This window comes from Chenopodium album, chromosome 1, assembly GCF_948465745.1.
Source record: "Chenopodium album chromosome 1, dcCheAlbu1.1, whole genome shotgun sequence".
NCBI classification, from domain to species: domain Eukaryota; kingdom Viridiplantae; phylum Streptophyta; class Magnoliopsida; order Caryophyllales; family Amaranthaceae; genus Chenopodium; species Chenopodium album.
In genome coordinates this window covers 86,955,139-86,981,464 of record NC_137834.1, presented here as the reverse complement: position 1 = coordinate 86,981,464, position 26,326 = coordinate 86,955,139, and the positions used below count along the sequence as shown (strand labels likewise).

The following is a 26,326-nucleotide window of genomic DNA, read 5'->3' as shown; positions in this document are numbered from 1 at the left end:
TTTTCATTCTAGGAACCATTGAGCAAGATGATATGAAAATCAATTATAGTCCAAAATCCTGATCAATCAAGCAAATTTGAATTGGTAACCATGGTTAAGGACTTAGGTAAAAGTTTCATTAATGTTACCAGTAAATTAGTACTACTAATTAGTGATTACCAATGATAATCCAAAATTTAGCATTCTACCATTGAGAAAAAAACAGAAGTTGAGTGTTACCGGTGAGAATTTCCTTTTTTTTTTTTTTTTTTTGGTGCATTATGGAGTAGCATATATATTGACATAAAATTTGTAAAGATTTGATTTATCATTTTTTTTAACAAAGGATTGATTTATCATTTACCCAATGTATAATAATGAAAAAAATTATTTTTATGGTGTTATGCATATGAAGAGTTTTTCAATAGGACTGGGATGATGATATAACGTCACATCATATGCCAAATGGCAAAATAACATGTTTTGCCATGAGTTTTAATAGTTATATATTTGCACCAAAAAATTAGTACTTATATATTGATATTGACTATTGTGTGGAGCAGTGGAGGCGTTGCTCCGGATGTTGCTTGGTGTATAATTATATATGATGAATTTTGAAACCTTTAGCGAGAAAAATTAAAGAATCTATTCACCAATCGTTTGTCTGAATTTACATACTGTAGTAAAGGTCTCCTTATATCTTGTGTTGGGAATATAGAGGATGAATGGGCCATTGTATACAGTTCTGTACATAATAGTACTTGATTTCCTGTAAAATTGTAAATAATGAGCAACTAATGCTCAAATGTAGGAGCATCATCCGCGGAACCATGTATGGTGTAGTACAATGTTCGGGCAGCAAGACTCCGGTAGGGATCTTTTTCCCTTTTCTCCTTTAAATATGAGATGCAACGCTCAACTTCTGACTTCACTTGCAAATATAATTCGTGCGCTTTCTCTTTGTCTCTCAATTCCTGCTTCATGCCTGTCATACACAGCAAAATTCATATCATTGTATGTAGCAGCTAAACATAGATAGTACATGATTGCAAAACCACCACTTGCATCAATAAAGTCCTCTAATTTCAAGGTTAAACCACTACTAGAATTCATCAGCAATCTGAAAACTCGAAAGAAGAAGACTGTAAAGCGTATATTTAAGTCTGTACCTGCTGTATCAATTGATTTGCTAAACATAAAATAGAATCGGCCTGGAATTTTTGGTACTACTCCTGGAAAATACGCAACTTGGTTTGCTACTTCCCCTTCCAAATCAGTCCTTGCATAAATTTAACAAAAAGGTTAGCTCATATATGTCAAGGTAAAAACTGTAGCAAATCAGCAAAAGATAATACCATACCTGTTACTAGAAGGATTACGGAATATTAAATCTTGTCAAATCAGGATTACCTTAATTGAATCTGTTTAGTCCGTTTCTCTATGGCTTCCCTGAGGTAAGGAATTTTCATCTGATCTTCAGAGTCTAGAAAAAACTGCAGAAATCCAAAAAAGAAAAAAAAAAAATCATTCATAATGAAAATATTTTCGAGTTATGGATGTAATAGCAAGACAAACATGTTTATGTTGCATTGGTACATCCACAGAAAATTAAAGGAGGCTGTTGCTAAGTTGCATACCTTAGTATGCCAGGGTAAACGCCATATATATGAGTTTATATGAATGAATTTGTGTAAAGAATCATGTCTGCTAATTGTTTTAGACTTGTACAAAATGGATGATTATATAAGGCAAACAAGTAAAATTTCTAATGGACTAAGTATTAAGACAGACGCGAACTAACCTCACAAACATCATCTTCTCCAATAGCCCCAAAGGGTATAATTTTTGCTCCAAATCTAGCAGCCATTCTCACAAATTCAGACCTTTCTGGCCAAAATAATCGATATTCCTCACCCTGCATAGCTTATTATGTAATCGAACTTTAATTACAACATGTCCACAGAGCATTCCATTGCCATACAGTTACAACACTACAAAGATTTTAATAGAGATCAGAACCTTGTTATGAAGAGCTTCACGCATGCCTCCCGGATACAACAATATGTGAGAACCCGATGAAAGTGACCTGTAGAAGTTGCTGGCTGAGACAGGAAGTGCACCCAACATCCTAAATGAATCGAACAAAGATATATCCAATACATCTTCTTCCAGCTTTACAAAAAACAAAGGATGTGCAAGACCTCTCAAGATAACATTTCTCTTTGTCATAAAGTTTAGTACTATAGGATATAAATCCAAACCCAGTAACATGTGATTTCCAACTAATAATACAGGACCTTCCCTAGGAATTCCTCCAAGACCTCGCACAATTTTACCATTCTCTAAAGTAGAGAGCATCACCAGTCCAGTAGCGACATCCAGCCATCTGTAGTAGTCCATGATATGATGATTAATTAAGACTACATTCAAGATCTACACATTGTTTGAATCTAAAAAATTGGCGTTATATATATATAGTGTTCATACTAAAAATGATTATTTACCTGAATGATTCATATGTTTTTTTAAATTCAGTGTCAGTGAGAGGCAAGAAGTCAGAAATATAGTCATGGGATTTACCACGACGATAGAGACTTGTACCCTTTATAATGGTCACTAGATCAACACCCTCTTCCTGTGAATTAATGTATAAAAATAAAATGTCAAGTCTAGAACAGAACAAAGACTAGAACAGAACAACTAGTAGGAGAAAATAATCTTGACAAGACAAGAGTATCCGCAGTTCCGAGCTCTTAAGAAGGACAAAGTTCAACTAACCAAGAAGAGAAAGTGACCAGAATCCCTGAAGTTACGAATCTCACACTTTGGCATTTTACCAGTGTTATTCGACACACGAATCTCTTGTTTTGGTAAAGCTCCAAGAATCCTTTCTGCTTCCTCCAAGCTTGGTAGCAGTGGATCACTTCCACTAAGATATTTTACAAATATTAAAGACAAAAACCAGAAAGTGAAATGTTATACTCAAAATTTCAAGCGAATGATCACCTGGCAAGAATTAGAATCTGAGCTTTGACAGCATGTAAACGCGAATTAGCAAATGAACAAGCTGATTTCATCATCTGCAGCTTCCACAGAAGTGTGTCTCTAGGAAGAATATCAGCCAAGACCTGCGATTAATTACTCTGTAGGTTCATTAAGGGCGCGATTGTTATGAAATGTCTTTCCTTTCAGTTTGTATTTGGCAATATAATTCAAAAGATCAAAAGCAACACAATACACAAAAATATGGACAACATACATTGCATTGAGACTTACAGAAAAGTAGGATGACAGCTCACCAAGACCTAGGGAAAGTTGTTCCAATGTTGTTTGTCGTTCAAGCCCTTTCTCCACGATAGATGGGACTAGATTAAAGGGCTCGCCTAATGCTAAAATTGTCAAGAGATTGTTGGTTAATTATTTGATTTCTTTGCTAGCCAGAAGCTAATTAGCTAACTCGTGTTAGTTAAAAGGAAACAAAACCTGTCATTAGGCCAAGGGTGTGTCGTATACTCATCAGAGAAAGCTCATTGGGGATGACTTCCGATACAGGTAATAGAGATTGTAGGTGTGACTTGTTGTAACTTGTTGCTGCAACACCAATAACAACAATACGTTATTAATAATTCATATTCTGTTTCAAAACTCGAAATCACCAATTTTTTTACATGAGAAATTATTTCTTACCGGGATTAGCCAAAATGAGTACAAGATCAATATCAGGATTTCGAGCTGCCACAGCTAATGCAAGACATCCTCCAATTGATTCTCCAACAAGATATATGGGTCTCTCAGGGAATCGACGATTCTCTGCTCTTACAGTTTCCTCAACCAGCAATACCAGTTCTAAATGGAGAGAATAAAGATAGTAGTAAACAATATTGTATATGATCATAAACATTATAAAAAGAGTAACGAACATAAATTCCATAAGACCATAATCATGTGTGTTTATTCTTAAGCACATAATTTATTTGGGATAAAAAATAACAAATTAAACTAAAGGACTATGCATATGTATATAAACCATTCATGGTGAATAACAAAATAGAAAAGATGGAGGTAGACCTTGAAATGGAGTTCGATCCTTGACAGGTATGTGCATGCACCATACATCAAAAATCCTTGATAAGGAAGACAATACCTCATCATTAGTTCAGTTTCGCGAAATCAACACAATTTATGGAGCACTAATTAAATACATGTTTTCAATGACATTGAGATGCAAGTGCAGAAACAATGAAGTAATAGAATTGGTAATTAGGAAAATTATACTCACTTGCCCAATTTCCGGTGTTGGTGAACAAGTGCACATCCAAGACCATCAATTCCTAAAAGTTATACTTGATAAATATAATAAATTTCAAAAACTAATTTAAGATTAAACACAGCAAATTCTTGTAATAGGATTTAAAAAGTATTCCCAATTTTATGTTAAAAGGACTTGCAAATTATTTAAAATTTTAAGCAGATGACTTACCAAAAGAGTGGGATAATTACTTGTGGAACAAGCAACTTGCTCAAATATGCTACACTGCTAATTAATAGAATTTCGAGTATATAAAATTATAAACACAGTAACATCATTTATTAAATATTTTATGCAAGCTTACTACAGATTTGGACAACAGTTTGTAATTTTTTTTTTAAGGCTAAAAAACAAGTTTTATAATAAGGCAATTGACTAATGTATCCAAATCTTGCCCAAATTTACTCAAAAAATATCACTGAACAATTAATTTAATTTTTTTTTAAAAGAAAAAACTTGTGAGGGGGATTATTATTATTATTGCACATCAAAATCCAATGAGGCTTATTATTATTATTATTATTATTATTATTATTATTATTATTATTATTATTATATCAGAAAAAACCTACAAAGTCAATCAATTTACAAGAAATTAGTGGGGAGCCGAGATACAATCTGGGCCCCCACCCCTCTAGCTATAGCGAACCCGATTCTGCTAAAGATGTGAGCTGCCGCACGAGCACCAATATCCTGATTCTTAGCAAACGTCTGAACCCGCTTCAGCAACGCAATAGCATCCTTATTTAATTCCCCCAACGAAGAAAAGGAGAAAGGAAGAAAACCGTAGCCAATAGCCCTGCAACGCACCCCATACTTGTCCCGCTTCCGCTGAGCCGCCGTAGACACAACACGACCAGGAACGAAGTCAGACAACCCCAATTGTGTCAAAGGTGAAGATTATTATTATTATTATTATTATTATTATTATTATTATTATTATTATTATTATTTTAATATTTTTTTTTGTTCTACCCGCTTCACCCTTTAAGTTAATCCGGATTCGGAGATCAGTTCTGAGTGGTTAGGTTTCAGTTCCCTCCCAATTGTTGTTGCGAGGGATCAAATACACACGGGTCCTCTCTACCAAGTGTATTCCTAATCACCCCTACACCAACAGCCAATTGGTAGCTTATTATTATTAATCGACTAATGTATGGCTTGAATTGAAGGTTATCACGTACCGGGCAAGTAGAGAAGAAGAGGAGAGTTGTGCATTCTCTTCCCAGTCTCCAACGGCGAAAACCAACGAGGCGGACCACGGCAACCTCCACCGTCAGATCCGATGAACAGCTTAGCCAATTCAAAGTAATCTCTCCAACTCCTCTTAACTTCCTGCTCCTCTTCCATGGCGCCGGAAATTACAGCTTTTCGATTGATATGAATAATATGATTATCCTCCTTACGCTCCGCATTGACAGCAACAAGGGCAGCCGAACGCCGCCGTGCTGAGGCGGTGCCAAACAATGTTAGCGGTGTCGATAGTAATCTGGCGCCCGTGAGGGAAGTAGCCATTGGTTTACTATGAGAGAAGTACGTGAACAGTAAAGAATGCAAATATATACTATCTTTGTTTCATATTAATTCCAACTTTGGGTATTATTTGTGAGCTATAAAATATTCTAAAATTAGAAATAATATGAAATGGAGGTAGTAGTTATATAAAAATACAAGAATTCAGCACGGCAAAGTCTACAACACTTAAAATGTGGACTGTGGAGTATACAATATCATTTGTTTGTCCAGTGATCTTATTATACTAATAACCAAAATTCTCTTCCTACGTAATTAATTGTTATATTGAGTAGTGAGTACTCTAAGTACAATTTTCAATAGGTTCATTTAAATAGGAGTACAAATTAAGTAAACATACCTATCATCTAATTAATTGGGGAAAAATACAAGTTTGATCTTCATAATAAATAAGGTAAGACTAATTTACAATAATACCTATCACCTAATTTCGGGAGAGTTGTGCATTATTCGCATATAAAAGATTACTCCTATAATTTTTGAGTAATTCATGAAAAATAATTAGGGGCCTTTTGGTTCGCACATGGAGATCGGAATGGAATGAACAAAGGGAAAGGAGAAGAATGAAATGAAAACACCCTATTTTTGCTTTGTTGTTTGTTTTTAAAACAAGGGAATCAATCCCACCACCACACCACCACCACCACACATTGCATATGGTTTTTATCTTTCTTAGCCACGAAACCCCTCGTCGGCCCTCCCCCTCCCCTCGCCGCCCTTCGCAAGCTCTCCCTCGACTAATCTCACCCTCGAAAAACCTCCCTTAGGGGAGGGGTTTTGGGCGGCGAGGGGAGGGGGTTTTGGGCGATGCGCGTTTATCGGTGGGCGGTGAGGGGAGGGGAAATGGTGGCTAGGGTTTCGCGGGTGGTGGGAGGGAGATCGCGGCTAGGGGTGGTTTTTACAGGGGAGGGGAGGGCGGCGAGGCTTGGGGGAGGATCGGCGATGGTCGGGGGAGGGGCGGCGGTGGTCAGGGTAGGGGCGGCGATGGTCTGGGCTGGTTTTCCGGTGGTGTTGGTTGGTGTGAAGGTGGGTAGGGAATGGAATGGAAATACCTAGGGGGTGGGGAATGAAGTTAGAAGCATTTGGGGTAATGAGGAGGGTAAAGGGAATGAATAAAAGTGCTAAACAAACATAAACAAAGGAAAACGGCTCCTTAGTATCATGTAAATCATTTTTAAATAGTATTAGTGTGATTTTATACTATTTACCTAGTAATAATTTTTATTAATCTTTATAATATATAAAGATGGTCAAAACCAACCATGCATTAGCACATCACACATGCAAATATACAAAAAACCTCTTTCGATTTACTGAAAATAACTGAAGTGATTTGAATAGGCTGAAGCGAACTGAATAGAGCTAAAGTAAATTGTTTATGAGAGATGAAGATTAGAAACTGAACCGGACTGATTGATTGATAACTGAACTAAAATGAAATTAAGCTGAACAAAAGGGCCTACTATGTTTAGCTTAATTTCAGTTCAACTCCAATCAGTTCAGTTCAGTTCGTAATTTTCTTCTCTCATAAACATCTCAGATTCTCAGTTCAGTTTAGTAAATCAGAATCGAGCATTACTAAGTCATGAACGAGGGGACTAGGGGAGTATTTAAAAACTCAATTTAGACTATTATATTAGTATTGGTGCAAATTCTCATAATATCTTTTTTGTGTAAATTTTACTAACATACTTCATACGAAGTATATTTGAATATATTAAGCCAAATTTGTGCATTGAAATGTGTACCCATTTTAAGCGGTATCAATTATAGTGAAATAGATTAAATATTAGATTATTTTATACTTATAATATAAAAATTTCTAAAAAAAGAGTTAACAAATGCAAATAATAATAATAAAAAAATTAAAAAAAATCAACCCACTTATTTACCAGCTGAGCTATCCCCACTCTCCTAATTCTTTACATTGTATTATACTATTGTTTTCTATTCTCAAGCCAAATTCTGGATAGAACATTGGCCTTACTCTTAGAAAGTATAATAAGTTAGCTTAAGATCAAAGAAACTTAGCACATAAACCTAGAAAAAAATTGTTGGAGACTTAAGCTAGTAGAGTAGTCAAATTGAACACTATATTTGCATAATTGTCATTATTATTTATTTATTTTTTTTGAAAAAAATAATTGTCATTATTATTGGTGGCGTTTCAATGCTTACACGTTTTTTTTTTATTTGGAAAGAATGCTTACACGTTAACTAGTCTTTAATTATGAAAATTATTATAGACCACAACCTTATTTAACAGTACTATATCTATATTCAAATATTGAAAAGAATAAAAACCAATACAGCAGTTACATAATGTTAATTTTTCATCATATATTTTCAACCAATACGAAGTTGAAGCTTTAACCCAGTATTAAGCAGAGAAAGAATTGAGTCACCAATCGGTTGCCAGATTTTTTCGTTGTAAAGGTCCTATTTGCTGTGTAGGAAGTATGCATGATGACTGGACCATTTGTAATTATGTAACAAATAGTTAAAGCTCAAATGTGGGAGCATCATCCGCGGAACCATGAATGGTGTGGTACAATGTTCGGGCAGCAAGACTCCGGTAGGGATCTTTTTCCCTTTTCTCCTTTAAATATGAGATGCAACGCTCAACCTCTGACTTCGCTTGCAAATATACTTCATGAGCTTTCTCTCTGTCTCTCAATTCCTGTTTCATCCCTGTAGTACACAACAAAATTCTACTACATCATTATAGGCTTATAGCAAAGATAACTAACAAAATTCTAAAAAGATAAGTTGATTGGATGATGAATAGAGAAGTAGTGGACATGAGATAGAATCATCGCATAAGCAAATCAGAAAGATACCTGCTGTGTCAATTGGTTTACCAAACAGGAAATAGAAACGGCCAGGAAGTTTTGGCAGAAGCCCTGGTAAATACGCAGGTTGGTTTGCAACTTCCCCTTCCATGTCAGTCCTACCATTAGTTTTAACAAAGGTTAGCTCGTAGTCGTAGATGAGGAGATTGAATGGGGCATGCATATGCTTTCATATTATTGCAAGCCTTTGTTGTTTGTTTAATGGCTCATATAAAATTCTTGTCAAGTAAGAATCAGGACAAGAATTACCTTAACTGAATCTGAGTAGTTCGTTTTTCTATGGTTTCTCTGAGGTATGGAATCTTCATCTGATCTTCTGAGTCTAGTAGAATCTGGAGAAATGCAACTATGTCATATACTAAACCAAACCAAACCAAAAGAACATTCATACATAAAAAAAATTCAAGCAATTTATGGATGAAAGTAGTGAGACAAACAAGTTGTATAGCTTAAACCAAGGTGTAAAAAAGTACATGTACAAGGAACAAGGTTGTCAACAACTTGCATACTTCACTGACCTCAGTAAGCCAAGGATCGTGTCGTATGAGTGTGTATGAATGAATTTGCAAATAAGTTCATATAAGCTCATTGTTGTAGAATTGTAGTACAGAATGGAAAAACATGTAAAAGTTCTAATGGATAAAGTATAACAGAGGAGCACAAACTAACCTCACAAATGTCATCTTCTCCAACAGCCCCAAAAGGTATAATTTTGGCTCCAAATCTAGCAGCCATTCTCACAAATTCGGACCTTTCTGGCCAAAATAACTGATATCCCTCACCCTGCATTAATCAACATTTAATCAAATTCTAATTATAAATTGTCACAAAATCACTCCAATGCAATCATACATACAGATGCAAGACTTGCATCTGCGACTTCAAATTATCTAATTCCAGGAACTACAATAGAGAGTAAAACATGGCACATTTATTTTGTATTACATAGGTGTTTCTATTCCAAAAAGAAGAACTACAATAGAGAGTAAAACTTGGCACATTTATTTTGTATTACATAGGTGTTTCTATTCCAAAAAGGAGAGGAGGTTTCAAACATGCAGCATATAATTCTATGTAGCTCTGTATGTAATTAGCCCACATATCTACTTGAAAATCAATGTTTTAACTGATAAAAATTTGCCAAGTCAATTAGCAGTCTTTGGAAACTAATGTACAAGGCACATGATTATATAATCATTGATTCTTCTCTTTTAACATTTTGCTTCTGGCATTTTTAATGCAATAAATTATAAATTAATTTTGAACTTTCAGATGTATATTTGTGTTGATGACTGTAGTAGCAAATAAACAAGCTTTGCAATAGACTTCACTAACATATGTCACATCCTAAGGTAGAATTTTCTCCTGTTAAGGGGAAACTCATCTAAAGTGGAGCTTGTATTATCAGTTTATGCCTGCTTATCAAAGCATATAAAATTACAACTGCAAAATCATCTAACATTGCACTCTTGCATACTGGATCTCATGGATCATCTAATAGCTGGTCCTTTCAGATATGACATGTCTAGGTTAATTTGTTTTCTCTAAGGCAGTGCAATGATATTGAAAATATTGTGTGTTGCAGAATTCCTGGGTTGCTGAAAAGTTTTCTGCAAGATACCACTCATAATCGATTAACAATATTGAGTTTTTATCATCTTGGCTGATTTTCCTTACATTTTATAGGGAGCAATGTAAGTTTTGGTCAATTAAGCAACTTCCATTCATAAGTCTACACAGGGGAAGATGAGAATGCTTCAATGTATATCTAAACTAGAAATGCTAAAATCAAGAATGAAGTCATAATATAATACATGAGCTTAATCTTGCAAGAGAAGAGAAGATAGAAGAGGTAATGCTAGAGTTAGCTTTTTAAGTTCTAATATTATAATGTGGTGCAAATTTTTAGACTATGTAGACTAGGGGCTCTCCTATAGCATTTCAAAATCACAGATGGTGCAATAATCAATTCCACTCTTTTCCCTCAAAGTCTTCTCCAGTGATCACTCCTCCTTTCCCAGCAGTGGCTTTAAAAGATACAGAATGTTGTAGATGCTCCCTGATGAATTAGCATCACACTATTAATATTACTCGAGGAATCCTGGTCCTGCTTTTATAAAATAGTTCTCTGCTAAGTAGCTAGAATTACCTATGAATCCACTTTTCCCATTATAAAAGGTTATCACTGCAGGTCTTTCTAAAAAAAACTCTATTCTACGTTACCCTAATATTGGGGAAAGCTACATACATTTGACATTCATCTATACTTAAAAGCGTTAACCTTCCACAAAAAAGAGCTTAACTCGAAAAACATGCAATATTCTAAGAGAGACAGAACCTTTTTATGAAGAGCTTCACGCATTCCTCCAGGATACAGAAGAATGTGAGAACCTGAGGAAAGCAACTTGTAGAAGTTACTGGCCGAGACTGGAACTGCACCCATGATCCTATATGAATCGAACATAGATAAATCCAGGGCATCTTCTTGCAGCTTTGCAAAAATCATAGGATGTGCAAGCCCCCTCATGAGGATATTTCTCTTTGACATAAAATTCATTACTAGGGGATAAATCTCTAAACCCAGTATCATGTGATATCCAACATATATAACAGGACCTTCACTAGGAATTCCTGCAAGGCCTCGCACAATATCACCATTCTCCAAAGTAGAGAGCATCACTGGTCCAATAGCAATTTCAAGCCATCTGTGATCAATGATGAATTGAAGACAATTATTTTCTAGATCCACACAACATTTAAAATCTAAACCGTATTAATAGAGTTTCTCGTTGTTCCTTCCCTATCAAAACATAAGGCAATTTGACCACTTATGTATATATTAAGAAATCAGTTTAATTTTAGGAAAAAAAAAGAAAGAAGAATTGCTTATTTGCTTTGATGATGTTAATTGACATAATACTCCGTATTACATTGATGGTATAGAATGAACTACTAATTGAGCATTGAAATAGTAGAATGACTAGTATTAAAAACAAAATGTTTTGCTAAAATGTTGTATATCTTGTAATGAAGGGGCTATACGATTTATATGACATCGAAAGCTTTTCTTTTCTCCCTTTTTAACTTTTATCTGGTGTCTATACTGCTGTTCATTCAGGAGATATGTACTAAAATTGATTATATACCTGAATGATTCAGCTGTTTTCTTAAATTCAGCTTTGGTGGGAGGCAAATAGTCATAAACATAGTCATGGAATTTACCACGGCGATAGAGACTTGTGCCCTTTATAATGGTCACTAAATCAACACCATCTTCCTGTGAAATTAGGACACAATAAAAAAAATTGTGAAGACTAGACCAGAAAATCAACAGCGAAGAAAAGGATCATGTAAAGACAAGTATATTAATTGAAGATAGGGAAGTTAAAAGCAGAAGAGTGAACATTTGGGTCAGAGGCAAAATTAATACCGTGTGCACAAGACAAACTGACAAAGCACATGAGTTTCTTCAATACTTTGTATAGTAGTCACATTACCCATACGATATAAGCGAAAAGGTGGATAGTAAAAAAAAAAACAAACAAAAACAGATTACCTATATACTAAATCAAGAAGTAATTTCAAACAAAGGGTGCAAAACAAGTAACCAAATGTTCCTAACTCATAAGGGTGTCGTTAGGATTATCAGGTTAAAATTACAAACAAAACTTAATAACCTCTCATCTTGAAGAGATTAGGGAAAAAGAATTCTGACTTCCCTTGCCAGAAATAAAAATAAATACTATAAAATAAATAAATAAATAAATAAGACATAAACGATGAATTCCTTGCTTTTTCCAGGGAGGGAAGAGGAGAGCAGACGTAAATAATAGAGCGTACACCTTAGATAGAGTGATATGAACATACATATTTCCGAAAATTGATCTGGATGTAAAGTTGCATACAGTAAATTTGTAATGTTTCAAAAATGAGATTGCATATTTCAGAAACGTATCTGAATACCATAAATGATAGATAAGCACACAATATAATAAGTGATGGGATTAACAGGGTACTATCATTTCCTGGTGTCTTGAAATGCATTTTTGTCTCTCTAAAATATTACTCAGATAACATTCCCTCCCCATGAAATTGCCACCACAATGCAATTATATGTGTAAGTGGTGTAACAACACTCACAAGTATTACATGAATATTTATATTCGGGATTAACTATGTCATAGCAGCATCCAGTTTTCCACGTACGATCCTGAACTTTAAGAAAGGACAAAGTTCAACTAACCAGGAAGAGAAAATGACCAGAATCGTTGAATTTGCGGGTATCACACTTTGGCATTTTACCACTGTTATTCAACACATAAATCTCTTGTTTTGGTAAAGCCGCACGAATCCTTTCTGCTTCCTCCAAACTTGGCAGTAGTGGATCCCTTCCACTGAGATAACATAAAAGCCAAAATTCAGAAATGAAAGTGAAAAGTGAGGATAGCCACCATGAGTCAGTACTTACCCTGACACAGAAAGGAGAGGTACATGCAAGCAAGAGTTCATTATATACTTGTATTTACCTAGTGCAGACAACAAGTTGACTTCTCTGAAAACAATTAAACTAGCATGCTTTTCTCGGGGTTTAAGCAAATCAGAGATGGATATAGAGGATATCTGTGTTACTTATTAACAGATTAAGTTTATGAGATGAAAAAAGAATGACCACCTGGCTAGAATTAGAATCTGAGCTTTGACAGCATGTAAACGCGAATTGGCATATGAGCAAGCTGATTTCATCATCTGCAGCTTCCACAAAAGTGTGTCTCTAGGAAGGATATCAGCCAAGACCTGCAACCTTAATCATGAATGTCTTTTAAGTAGGTAATATTTGAATAAACAAACTGGGTCTCAATTGTTCAGACAAATACAACAATATAACTGTTGCACGTTCTTCAAATTAGATTGAGCACCGATACATCAAAAATTGAAAAGAAACATGTTCACTCTAAGAAAATTCCAGCCATGAGTTTCTTATTTTGTTGTCAGTTGTAAAAGACAAGAAAATAACATTCTAATAACATAAATCTTCATACCTAATTTGGTATTTAAACAAAGTAAAGTCACATAATAAGCCATATATGTTAAGCAAAAAAGCTTACAATAATATTTCACATAAAATCAGAAAGAAGACATGATAATTGAGTAGAAGGGTTTAAAATTTTTATTTCTCTCCCATAGTTCTCCCAAATCCCAAAACAACATTTATTATCCGGTAATCCCTGCAGTCCAGGAAGTAAGAGAAAGTCTTCAAGCAGACTAGCAGAGTGAAAAAACTGCATGTGAAGGAGTTATTGTTCTATAATGCCTTTCCTTAAAATTTAATTTTGACAACAAGCATAGAAGCTCAAAATCCTTGCAACACAGTTTAAACTTTAAACTACACAAATCAATTTTCACAATGACTCATAGATGTATGATGACAATACATGCAGTGGAGATTCATTAAAAGTATTGAGCCTTACAGAAAAGTATGATGACAGCTCACCAAGACCTTGAGAAAGTTGTTCCAATGTTGCTTGTTGTTGAATCCCTTTCCCCACACTAGATGAGATCAGATTAAAGGGCTCACCTGAAAAATTGTCAAGAAATTGTCAATTGCTTGATTTTTTTTTTCTTTTTTTCTTTGGGTGCTAATCTGAATCTAATTAGTCCAATTCTCGTAGTTGAAGCCCAATATGGAATAGCACCAAAAAGTCACATTATCAAAAAAAAAAAAAATATTCACTGCATTGCTAAAATTAATGATGGGTGAGTACTGAGTAGTGATGAAGTTAGAAGTTCTATCATCAGGGAGCCACATTATAAAGTTAACCATTAACAACTTAGTATCTAAACTGTGTCCAGCTCGTAATGTTTATGGAAGTCAAGCTCCCCTCTTGAGAACAAGACTCTTAAACTGTTGAAAGCTTTTGCATTATATTTTTAATTTTATGTACATTTCATTTCATCAATCGAACTCATCTTCTTATACATATCAACTCTTTCATTGAATATCCAGTTTATTACATCCTCTGAGATAAAGTAATAGACTAAAATACTCCACATACCATGTTTTGCTGATTTTTCAAAGTAAAGATTAAAGATTTTTAATCAGGTAAAGGTCTACACTGCTGTTTCTGGCAACATGGGAACTAAGATCTATACTTGTTTTATCTTAGAAACATATATTATAACAGATACTGGCATACTTCTGCCCTATACACTTTGCTTCTGAAAGAAATAGAATATATGGAGCACAAAAGTTGACACCAGTCACAGCTGGACATTGACATTTCACCTTTATAGTCATTTCTGAGGTGTAGATCCACTAATTATGAGTCACTTAAGCTAAACCCAATTACTCGCATAAATTTATACAAATCTATTACAAAAGACCACAAACACAAATTAGTCCGGATCCTGCAACTGATTTAAAAAAGAGGTGTCAGGGATCATTTTATTAAATGAACAGAGGAAGGTAGGAAATATCATCCAGTCTTCAGTCTGTGTAAAGACTGCTGGCATAGAGATTAAGCAATACCCATCAGAGAATGAAATAATAGAAAGGAAACAGTACCTGTCATTAGGCTGAGGGTGTATGGTAAACTAATCAGAGAAAGCTCATTAGGAATAACTTCCAGTAGAGGTAACAGAGATTGCAGGTGTGACTTGTTGTAACAAGTAGCTGCAAGACCAAAATCAACAACACATAATTACTAATACATGCAGGGTAACAGATTAAACATAAGAAAGCCGAACTCCAGTTCCTTTTCACAGTAAAAATTGGCTTTGGTGGAGTGACCTGACAATAACCTCCTCTGAGATCAAAGCTTTATGTGATTTATGTCTAGACTTCTCCTGAAGTAAGTAGCAACCAGACAGATAGTATGATGGATGTACAGTTAACCTAGCAGCACACTGAAAAGTGATGATTGACTTAAAATGTTGACTTCAGTCCTGGTAAAGGATTAAAGACCTGGATTTTCAAATTTTTGTGAGGACATAACTAAATCAATATTTTAATCTCCAGGGAGATGTTTCTAACAATATATCCAGCTTGCATATTCTCCTTGTAAAACCTCATCGATCAAGGGTCTTAATTAAAACTCCTGTAATTTCACTTCAACAATAGAGAATACTTGCATGTGGCAGAACCAAACTTTCTGAATAGTCAAACAGATAAAATCATATCGGTAACACTTTAAACGTTGATTGAAAGATTCACAAAATGTGTCATATAGCCAAAGGTTTAGCTAATAGTGGCATATTTTTTTAGAAACTTGAAATCCCAAGATTGATGCTATTTCAGCTAAAAAATTATTTAAATGGGAAATCATTGAGAAAAATTTACAAGCACAAGCGAGTTACTCCGAAATAATTCTTACCGGGATTAGCCAAAATGAGTACAAGATCAATATCAGGATTTCGAGCTGCCACAGCTAATGCAAGACATCCTCCCATTGATTCGCCAACAAGATATATGGGTCTCCCAGGAGAACGACCATACTCTGATCTAACAGTTTCCTCTACCAGCATTACCAATTCTATAATAGAGAGAATGATAATAGTAGTAAACAATATCTTCTATATGATCAAAGAAATTGAGGTTACTAGAATACAAAATGGGCCAGAGGAGGAATGGGCGAATAGGAGAGTAGCACATGTATAATGTGTTCAACATAAAAAATCTTTAACATTTGTTATGTAAGATGTAATTCCATAATGTTGTTAATACTTATACAAAACAGGATTACAGGCCACAAAGAAAAAAAAGGGCAAAGGTGATATACTCCATGTGTATGTATATATAATTAATGTTGCAAAAGCAAAAGATGAGGAGTTAGACCTTGAAATGGAGTTCGGTCCTTGACAGGTATGTGCAAGCACCATACATCAAAAATCCTTGAATAGGAAGACAATACCTCATTAGTTCACATCAAATTTTGACAGGTATGTGCAAGCACCATACATAAGAAAATTTATGACAGGTAATGGAGCATTTAATACTCACTTGCCTAGCTTTTGCTGTTGTAAAACAAGTCCACATCCAAGACTATCAAGTCCTGAAAATTATATTTGATCAATCCATAAGTTCAACAGTTAAGGAAGAAAAACATAGGTAAAAATAGTTATGAAAGATTAAACATAACACGCTGGCGTACTGCTAGTTTTATACTTATATAAGATGTGCAACCCTGTTTCATCCGTTTGGTAAACAGAGTTTCGGCAAAAAATTAGAGGATTCAGGTGGTTTAGTTACTTTTGTGTTTGGTAGCAGATTGGATAAACTCTGCAGGTTATTTCTAATTTTGAAAAGGCGCTATCGAACTGTCGGATTTGTCGATGATTTCATGGTCCAATAATAATGCATCTAGCTTTCTCCAATCAAGTGCACTTGCTCTACATAATCCTAACTCATTGATGGCAAATTTCAAGATTTTTGCAAAAATGTTGATCATTTTTTATGTCGGAAAATTTGGAGCTTTTTCCACATTTCTAGAGCTTGGTATACCAACCCGGCAACCCGTGTAGCCGACATACCTCGCTTAAGTATATGAAAAAGTTATGCAGCCATTAGATCATCCCAAATGCACACAAGATGACAAACAAACAACAAGCATTCCCTATGTTACGTGGACTCGGGTACCCATGTCCGACACGGGTATGTGTCCAATCGTCCAACTTGGCTATTTTGTGGAAAAAAAAAACCATGTTTTTGAACCAAATGTGAAGTGTAAGTGTTATACACTCATGAAAAAAAAAAAAAAAAAAAAAAAAAAAAAAAAAAAAAAAAAAAAACCGAGCACCTAAAAATCCATGTAAAAACAGGATTATCAAAGAAATAAAACTCAAGGAGTATTACAAAGAGGGATAGTGTAATCTTGGAATGCACATGGACTCTTCATTTCACCTCAAGTAACCATGTCGGACTCTCAACACTTGGACATGGGCACATGGGTATGTAAGGATACACTTTTTGTGAGAGTTTTTGGGTCAAATGTAGCCAAAAAAAATAAGAGACGGAGGGAGTACTTCTCTTGTCTCACGGAGTACATCCATTCCTATTATTAATCTCTATTTGGATATCTTTACTTCTGCCCACACTCAGTCACTCACTCACTCACAAGCCTAGCATGAACAATTAAATCACCCCATATGCTAATGATACACACCTTTCACATCAATATGTCATTTACACTACCAAGCAAGTTTTACCAAACATTTCATGCAAATAAATAATGCAATTCATATGTCAAATTCTCCTCTAAAAATATTCATTCAAAAGAACCTTTAATAACAAGTAACGAAATCAGCTACCCTAAACTACTCCACATACCGTTGTCCACTCTACTGGGTGTACTTTCCTTTTCAAAAAAAAAAAAGAAAAAAAAAACGCTGCGCAATTAAAACTCCGTAGTCTAACCGTTGCACTTTAAAAAAAAAATTAAAATAAAAAAATAAAATGTAACTCTCCAATTTTATTTTATTTTTTAAATTGCGAAATACGGAGCAATTTTAGATCGAATCTAATCATGTTGCAATTAAAAAGAAACGGAATAATTCAAAACTCGAATTAAATTACATACCGGGCAAGTAAAGAAGAAGAGGAGAGTTGTCCATTCTACTCGCAGCCTCCAATGGCGAAAACCAACGAGGCGGACTACGGCAACCTCCACCGTCAGATCCGATGAACAGCTTAGCCAATTCAAAGTAATCTCTCCAACTCCTCTTAACTTCCTGTTCCTCTTCAATGGCGCCGGAAATCACGGCTTTTCCATTGATATGATTATCATCCTGACTCACCGCCACTCCTACCGTCGGCGTTGCGGTGGTTGTTGCGGCGGAAACCGGCCATGAATTAAGCTTACGCTCTGCGTTAACTGCAATAATCGCCGCCGGCCGCCGTTGCGATGAGGCGGTTCCGAACAACGTCAGTGGTGTCGATGATAATCCGGCGCCGGCGAAGTAGCCTACGCCGGAAACCGACATGGATTTATGATGAGAGAGAAAGATGAGAGAGAAATAGAGAAGTCAATGTAGTAGTCAATTCGAAGTGTGTGTCTTTACTCTCCAAGTCTTTATCCATAAACAAATGTCTAATTCGGGTAATTGGGTCAATTTATAATTGAAATTATAAATAAATGTTGATAAATCTGTTTGGGTGGATTAATTTAGGTACACGACTACTGTTTTTTTTTTTTTTTTTTTTTTTGTGTTCCACCCGGTTCACCCTTTGGGCTAATTCGGATTCGGGGATCAGTTATGGGTGATTAGGTTTCAGTCCCCTCCCGATTATTGTTGCGGAGGATCGAACACGAGTCCTCCCTACCAAGTGTAGTCCCAATCACCACTACACCAACAACCAATTGGTACTTTTTTTTATTATTATTATTATTAATATACATTAATAGTGTTTTGCTTTTGTTTTACCCATGAAAAATGGAAAATGATGTGGATTTCTTTTGCATAGTTGCATATGACAATTGACAAGAAATAATTCTTAAAGGTTGAAATATCAATTGTAAATCAAACATTATTATAGCAGTTATTATAGTGATTGTTAGGTTAATGTCCGCACAATGCATAAATTTAATTAAGAGAAATTAAAAATTGGTTAATATTTTATATGGTTAAAATAATTTTGAAACCAATTCTATAAAACTCATGTTATTTTGATATGAACTTATTATTTCAATTTATATACATGTTAAATAAGTACATGTTATTTCATTCTTGCATGTTTTTTTTATACATGTTATTGAAGTAAATAGCGTACTATTTTAGCAAAATAATACAACATTTAAACAAAATAACATGAGATTTAGGGAAAATAACTCAAACATAATTGGTATGGAGTACATGATCTAGGAGTATGTAATACTAATTGAGACAAAACTAGCTAGTTACTATTACAAGTACAATAATAATTATCATATTTAATACAACTTAAATCAATGGTATGTAAGAAATAAAGAAGAAAGCAACCTAAAGTAGAAGATGAGATTGAATTGAGTTGAAAAAGTTTGGCTCAATAGTCGTAGAGTATCTTTGGGGGAAAATAACCGATAAAATTAGTTTACTTTTCTTTACTTTTCTCAACTTAATTCAAATTTATCTCGATTAAAGCATCATTATCAAAATAAAATAACATCATCTTTGGATTAGGCGAAATTTTGCAGTATATAGTATCATGTAGAATTGTAGATATTAAGCTATAGCGCCCAATGATTTTATACGTCTGCTACAAGTATGTTGATCATGCAAATTTACTCGTTTGTCCTTGTGTGTGTGTCGAGTGTCGTGTAACAGCCGAGGGCCTTTAGCCCTTAACTACACAAATCCACATCACAGATTCACAGCCTTGTGTTAATAATTGGAAGTTTGGAACCAATAATGCATGAAAGGAGGAGGCAACAAGACAACAATCTGCTTATAAAGTTATTAAGACTAGAACATGCATGAACCAGAAAAGGGAGTCAATATATCACGAAACAATACTCACAACAGTAAGTATTTTGAAACCTTTACTGCTCCCTTTATCCCGAATTAAAAGTCTTGTATACAATTTTCAAATGTCCGGATAAAAAAGTCTCATTTTCTACTTTACTTAATTCCGGAGTAGCGTGGAAAAAGGTTGGGACAATGTGATAAAAAGTAGAAAAACATTTTATTGGTTAGTACCTCAGTTTCATTTCTAAATTTGTTTTTGTATCGTTGATGAAAGAAATCTTTGTTAAATCATGGTAATCTGCAAATAGCTGCAATATTTGAACTCTAAAATGATTAAATACTACATTCAAATGAGCTTATCATAGTACTGTATCATTAATCATTTACCAAGATCAAGATCATCAACAAATAGAAAGATTAATAATACGTAGTACTAAATTTGATGAAAAATAGAATAAGGGAGAATTCAAGTTAATCTCTGAGATTAACATAAAAAGTTAATCTCCTCTCACAATATATTGTAGATTAACCGAGAGAAAGAAACTGAGATCGGATCGTACTGTCTGATCTTATGGTGCTGCCTTACAAGTCCTAGCCTGGTGCCGTCAATCCCTGCATATATACCCTGCAGAGAATAAGACAGACAGTCATGTTTACAAAAAAAATCAAAAGAAGTAGAAGAAGAAGAATTAGAAGTAAATAACAAAGAGAAGCATAAAGGAGCAGGGGTAGGGGCTTGGGTTTGGGCTTTGGGTAGGAATTTTAGTTTCATAAGGGAGAGCTCTTGGATTAGGCTACAGTCCTATGGGGAAAACCATCCCCGTCGCCCACTCGAACCCAGACCATTAATTGTTTCAAAGTATGTCAAGTTGGTTCATGTATAAGTTGAGACTTTTACAGTTTTACTTATTCTGCAGGCATTCCTCACTTGGTGATGTTCAAATTGTGCCTAATCATCTTCAGGTGGCAAATCTGGCAATTCCCGCTATGTCTATGTCTATGCCTATCATGGTATCACCAATTCCATGGGCAAGCCGGCACTGCCAGTCTTTCAATAGACATGACCTAGTCGCAGTTGCTGTAGGAAAATTCCAGCAGGGTAAATCATCTAATATTCCAGGTGCCCTGTAAAATAAGTTGGATAACGCGCATGATTCAGTCGCTGTCATAGACTCGTAGTGACAGTGGTCCACATTTTCATGGATACAGCGTACAGGTGGTTCCTCCTGTGTTAAAGCGATCAAACTTATAGAATTGATCATCATCATTGGAATTCATTGCCAACTACACGAATAACTTCTACTGGTACCGGAATTTCATTAAAGACAACGATCTGTTGTTAGGGAGATTGACTGGATGAATACATCAATCAATAAGATCTTAATGATTGTATATTATCTCAACTAACCATTACGACGTAATTAATCTGGTTGCTCCAACACACCTATCATGCTCTTTTGAAATGGCACGGCAGGTTCAGATATCCGTAACAGGGTGATCACAGTTGATTACACAGCCTATGATTCAAGACTTTTGGAAGCAAACTTGTCTCAATCATTCATGTTATGATTAACTTCAAAGTTTAATTTCTTATTTGTCTTGGTATTTTTATGCAAACAAAAACACTCACAACTAATCCTCGAATCATGTAATCATATGAAAGTCACTGGATATACAAAATGAAGCTGAATTAGACAACTAGGCAAACTAAATAAGATAAACTACTAGGCAATCAATTAATAGCTTGTAGACAAGCAGGGCGAGTAGCTTTTATCTCATAAATTAGCCACATATCCATTAACCAAACAATTTACAACATGATTTGACAAGATCAACAACAAAAATCGCTCGACATGGCAAACAAATCGCTCATTAACAAAAGAACCCATTATGTTTTTCGGGAATTTGATGAGCAAACCTCGTCTTGGACTGTATTTTGCAGTTTTACCGTTCCTTCGGTGACTGAGATCCCATCCCTGCCCTTGGATCATGGTGTCGTGGATGGTAAGGAGAACGTCGAGAATTATCAGATTTTTTGTCATTAGATGGAGATTTTTCTCCAGCGCGTCCTCTGTTTTCTTTGACCTTGATGGCTTCAACTTTTTGTAGCACTTCTATCGCCTCCTTCATGCTAGGACGAGTTTTATGATCGGTGCGGAGACATTTTAAAGTGTGTTGAGCCAACTCAAATGCTGCCTTGAGTGAATACTGACCCTCAAGGCGTGTATCCATGACGATTCTCAGCTTTTTTTTGTTGGAGAGATAAGGCCCCATCCATTCTACAAGATTTTGCTGCCCTTTTGGTCGGTTCAAATCAACTGCTCGCAACCCAGTTAACATCTCAAGCAGCACAACTCCAAATCCATATATATCACTATTCACATACAAGTGACCTGAGGAACATCGGGTACACATATTTTCAGCAAAATGTACACAGCCTTAATCTATCCATCATCAGTTCATTATTTCTAAGTTGTAAAATCTGTCATGTGTAGAAATATTACCTGTTGCAACATACTCTGGAGCAGCATACCCATAGGTGCCCATGACTCTGGTTGTCACATGCGAGTTTCCAACAGATGGCCCCAGTTTAGCTAAACCGAAATCTGATATCTTTGCATCATAATTCTGCAGTCATGTAAAAAGGGAACAGATGAATGAACATTACAAGCGATTTCCTGACAAACATGACAATTTGGTAATAATAGTGCAGCTTAAATTTTAACATAATTGTTTATCCTTGTCAAACATATTAACATAATTACATCATTTGTGTGCAGAGATACATGGCTTGTGTCAAATAAAATATTCCAAATCCTCACATAGTAGAAGAGATTTAAAATGATTTCTGATAAAACAAAGTTACACAGCCTAAGTAATGAGGTCATAGCTATACGTTTGCTTCCTTTATTTTTCATTGTCTTACTACTTACTAGTAGTTACTACAGAGCATTTAAACATATTACCACAGAAGCCAGGTTATTATAAAGAAAACAATATATAATCGTCCACAATACCACATCAAGAAGTATATTTGAAGCTTTGAAATCTCTATATATCACTTTATTTTCTGAATTATGCAGAAAGGCTAGGCCACGAGCTACTCCCAAAGCTATGCTCATCCGCCTGTTCCAGCTGAGTGGTTCCACGTTGGTATTCCCTATAAATTAAAAGAGAGTTAGCTTTTTCTTAAAAAGCATAGCATTATCGACAATCAATCTCTTCAAACTTACTTCTGAATAGATGATTTTCCAAGCTTCCTTTCGGCAAGTATTCATACACAAGAAGCAATTCCTTATCCTCCCAACAATATCCCAACAATTTAACCAGGTTGGGGTGGGACAGCCTTCCCAAGAAGTTCACCTCCGACTGCATTTTTTAGCAGAAGCAGTAAATTAGACACGACCCCAATAGGAAAGGTTTTTCTGTCAGATAAATTACCTATAAACAAAACCCGATGCATTATGATGTTGGTTGTCCTGCTGATCACCTTATCATATCTATTCATCAGCTAGATACATGCTCAGATTCCCCCCCCCCCCAAATATCTAACTATGAAACTCTCTTTTCATTTTATTAAACAAATTGAAAAAAAAAAAAAAAAAAAAGGTGGCATATGAGCAATTTAATGGTTGGTTTGAAGCCCTTATCCCTGCGGTAAAACTTAAAGCAGAAGCCTCTTCCAACTTCTTCTGCTGAATATTATCAGCATAAGGTGGCCAACATTGGCAGCAGGGTAGCTTAACCATCTTAATTCATTTAATACTTCAAAAGAACAATTATTAGCTGTTAAAGTGTTAAGAAATGGTCACTAATATCTTTTTACGTGACTTCCAACATATACATGCGTAATTAGGCCGCCTAGTAACTATCAGCACTGTAGCAAAATTTTTGACAATGTCAAATATTAATTTTGATCAGTATTTATAATAACCTAACTTTTACGATAATGATACCAAGATTTAAGTTTTTGTTCAACTACTAAAGACTAACACATCAAATTTCAGTCGTCAAGACTAAGAAATGCTGATAAAAAAAAAAATTATAAAACCGCAACTTGAGTAATTAGACCTTAGCAACATCATGCATAAAGATCTAAAGTCACAAAAGAAGAGAGGGACAACACCAACTGCCTCCCCATTAACCTACCAACTATCCAAGAGGTAAGTATCTTCTTTCCTATTTGATGCAAAAGTCCTAACTATAACTTTTACTCTTTACCTCTTAAAGTTTTTAGAATTAAACAAAAGCTAGTTAAACACAATCAACAAATCATATCCGAAGTACTATTCATTTAAAATTCAACACATAGAAGCATCATCACAAAAAGAACCAATTTAACAGTCAGTCCTAGGTTCTACTATTCACCCTCAAACGACAAAGCTTACTGGTTCCCAACTGTAGCACTAAAACTCCTAGTCACTGGATGATAATCATAGTTAGCCAGACATCCAGCTAAAAGAGGCTTAAAGCAGAAACAATAAGCATCAGGACATCAGCAAAACATTAATAACACCACTCGACATGTGATTTTGTCATGCATTCCTAAACAAATTCCTAAACAAATATAACGTTCATTTAACGAACATATTCAATGCTTATAGTTAGGCCTTAGAACTGTGTAAATCAAAACCGAAAATTGTAGGATGACATAAAATGAATGGATTACCTGCCATTCTTCAAAACCCTGCATACTCTCAGAATTCAACTTCTTGATAGCCACAGCAAGTTTCAGCCCACTTTTAGAAGTCACACTGCCCTTCTCATCAATCCAACCCTTGTAAACCCTCCCAAACCCTCCTTCACCCAGAAGTGTTTCAGGCTTAAAATTCTTAGTAGCATTCTTTAATTCTGCAAAACTAAAAATCCTTAAATTGGGTTTTTCCAATAATTCTCCACTGGGTGATGTTTCCCCAATACTAAGCTGATCTCCAAAGGAAAATCCACTATATCCTGAACTACTGCTTTCTGAATACCCTTTTCCTGATGCATTTCTAGTTGAAATTCCTGTAAATATCAAAAATCAAAATCACATTTATTTTAATGCAAGATTGAGGAATTAACTTCATATAAACAACAAAATTGAAGACCAAAGTTTCAGAAACTAAAAATATCAACAAATGGTAAACACCCACCAAAAAAAGATGAAAACTTTATGTATTTAAAATGAAGAATTGCAAAAGAAAGAGAAAAAGGGAGTACCTGAAGAAGTATTAGGAGTGAGAATTTCAGGGAGTAAATCTGGGGTGGTGGATCTTCCAAAGCAACCCATCAAATTACCCATTTTAAATTCCGGGGTTTTTTTACTTCAAAATTTTGGTTTACATATGAATTTATTCTTCAACCCAGGTCTGCAATGGTAGCAGCTGTCACGGAGGAGAGAGAAAGAAAGGAAGAGAGGGAAAATTGAGAGAAAATGTGTTGAAAATTCTTCCTCTTTCTTCTCAAGTAAGAACAGTATTGCTGTGTAGTTTGTCCAATTCTGAGAATGTGTAGTTAAAATACTCTTCCTGTTTTGTATTCTTGGTCAACTTTAATTTTTGTATTAGGTGTATTTTTTGAAGGAGAACTTATTTTAGCATAATTGTCCTTATCAACTCCTAAAAAACAAAAGCATTTGATTTGCAAGTAATTCATAGACTGCATTTGAAAATCTATTCCACATTATTTCACATCTACACATCATTGAGAAGAAGTTATTGACGTTATTGTGACTTGTATTAAAGTGGGTTTTGAGCATGTGTAAGGTGAACGATCATACAAGGTCTCTCAATGAAAGGAACCAAAATTTAAAGAAATAATTAGTAAATAAATGGCTTAATTTAGCAAAGTTGCATCGGGTCATTGTCATTGTTGGCATTTGTAAACCTACCTCAAACTTGTATTAATTCATTTTAGAAAATGTAAATAATACTTTTTATAAGATAAGAATATGGTAACTGTGAATTTGGTATATATAGTAGATTGCAACATGGTGGTATAACTACATAGATTGTGATACTTCATACAATTAATTAAGCCATGTGAAATTAATTTTTCTTTCCACTTTGATTGAAGACGATATGAACATTTATCTTAATCAAAGTTACAAAAAGAGTCCCTTGCCAATTTAATGCATATAGTACAACTGTACAAGTGGGGTGCACACATGCAAAAAATAAGATTGTAATAATATGAGTATGTGTTGCATAGTAGCCAGGAATCGGGAGGGAAGCTC

The 26,326-nt window shown here is 35.0% G+C and overlaps 4 protein-coding genes across 4 annotated transcripts; all 4 read right to left on the bottom strand.

The window, feature by feature from the left end:
• Positions 1-755: 755 nt before the first annotated feature.
• On the bottom strand, positions 756-3,880 carry LOC145638086 (phytyl ester synthase 2, chloroplastic-like). Its single transcript, XM_081689048.1, has 11 exons — positions 3,667-3,880; positions 3,463-3,570; positions 3,256-3,362; positions 2,986-3,107; positions 2,758-2,908; positions 2,484-2,614; positions 1,999-2,365; positions 1,781-1,894; positions 1,390-1,472; positions 1,149-1,258; positions 756-964 (listed from the first exon to the last, which is right to left on the bottom strand). Exons 1-11 carry the CDS (start codon positions 3,878-3,880, stop codon positions 774-776), a joined length of 1,698 nt encoding a protein of 565 aa, XP_081545174.1. The 3' UTR covers positions 756-773.
• Positions 3,881-4,009: 129 nt separating this feature from the next.
• Positions 4,010-5,911, bottom strand: LOC145638075 (phytyl ester synthase 2, chloroplastic-like). The gene is made up of 3 exons (XM_081689038.1): positions 5,473-5,911; positions 4,259-4,310; positions 4,010-4,103 (listed from the first exon to the last, which is right to left on the bottom strand). The coding sequence occupies exons 1-3, from the start codon at positions 5,801-5,803 to the stop codon at positions 4,010-4,012; spliced, it is 477 nt and encodes a 158-aa protein (XP_081545164.1). The 5' UTR covers positions 5,804-5,911.
• Positions 5,912-8,001: 2,090 nt separating this feature from the next.
• On the bottom strand, positions 8,002-18,694 carry LOC145560566 (phytyl ester synthase 2, chloroplastic-like). The gene is made up of 14 exons (XM_081621795.1): positions 18,246-18,694; positions 16,670-16,721; positions 16,505-16,560; positions 16,044-16,202; positions 15,236-15,343; positions 14,142-14,248; positions 13,346-13,467; positions 12,917-13,067; positions 11,820-11,950; positions 11,012-11,378; positions 9,343-9,456; positions 8,923-9,005; positions 8,662-8,771; positions 8,002-8,512 (listed from the first exon to the last, which is right to left on the bottom strand). Exons 1-14 carry the CDS (start codon positions 18,646-18,648, stop codon positions 8,322-8,324), a joined length of 2,154 nt encoding a protein of 717 aa, XP_081477921.1. The 5' UTR covers positions 18,649-18,694; the 3' UTR covers positions 8,002-8,321.
• Positions 18,695-21,849: 3,155 nt separating this feature from the next.
• LOC145560529 (putative serine/threonine-protein kinase PIX13) lies at positions 21,850-25,602 on the bottom strand. The gene is made up of 6 exons (XM_081621788.1): positions 25,312-25,602; positions 24,779-25,116; positions 23,343-23,478; positions 23,127-23,269; positions 22,614-22,737; positions 21,850-22,502 (listed from the first exon to the last, which is right to left on the bottom strand). Exons 1-6 carry the CDS (start codon positions 25,391-25,393, stop codon positions 22,054-22,056), a joined length of 1,272 nt encoding a protein of 423 aa, XP_081477914.1. The 5' UTR covers positions 25,394-25,602; the 3' UTR covers positions 21,850-22,053.
• Between the last annotated feature and the right edge of the window lie 724 nt (positions 25,603-26,326).

Coding starts and splice junctions, on each gene's coding strand:
- LOC145638086 (XM_081689048.1), bottom strand. CDS start 3,880: ATGTTTATGATCATATACAATATTGTTTACTACTATCTTTATTCTCTC. Junction 1,473..1,780: donor GAGAAGATGATGTTTGTGAG/GTTAGTTCGCGT, acceptor GGATTTCTGCAG/TTTTTTCTAGACTCTGAAGA. Junction 1,259..1,389: donor ACTAAACAGATTCAATTAAG/GTAATCCTGATT, acceptor AATTTATGCAAG/GACTGATTTGGAAGGGGAAG.
- LOC145638075 (XM_081689038.1), bottom strand. CDS start 5,803: ATGGCTACTTCCCTCACGGGCGCCAGATTACTATCGACACCGCTAACA. Junction 4,311..5,472: donor TCTTCTTCTCTACTTGCCCG/GTACGTGATAAC, acceptor TATAACTTTTAG/GAATTGATGGTCTTGGATGT. Junction 4,104..4,258: donor CAACACCGGAAATTGGGCAA/GTGAGTATAATT, acceptor TTCCTTATCAAG/GATTTTTGATGTATGGTGCA.
- LOC145560566 (XM_081621795.1), bottom strand. CDS start 18,648: ATGTCGGTTTCCGGCGTAGGCTACTTCGCCGGCGCCGGATTATCATCG. Junction 13,468..14,141: donor AGCTGTCATCATACTTTTCT/GTAAGGCTCAAT, acceptor TTAAGGTTGCAG/GTCTTGGCTGATATCCTTCC. Junction 11,379..11,819: donor AAAACAGCTGAATCATTCAG/GTATATAATCAA, acceptor CATTGATCACAG/ATGGCTTGAAATTGCTATTG.
- LOC145560529 (XM_081621788.1), bottom strand. CDS start 25,393: ATGGGTAATTTGATGGGTTGCTTTGGAAGATCCACCACCCCAGATTTA. Junction 23,479..24,778: donor AGGGTTTTGAAGAATGGCAG/GTAATCCATTCA, acceptor TAAAAAATGCAG/TCGGAGGTGAACTTCTTGGG. Junction 23,270..23,342: donor GGAAAATCATCTATTCAGAA/GTAAGTTTGAAG, acceptor TTTAATTTATAG/GGAATACCAACGTGGAACCA.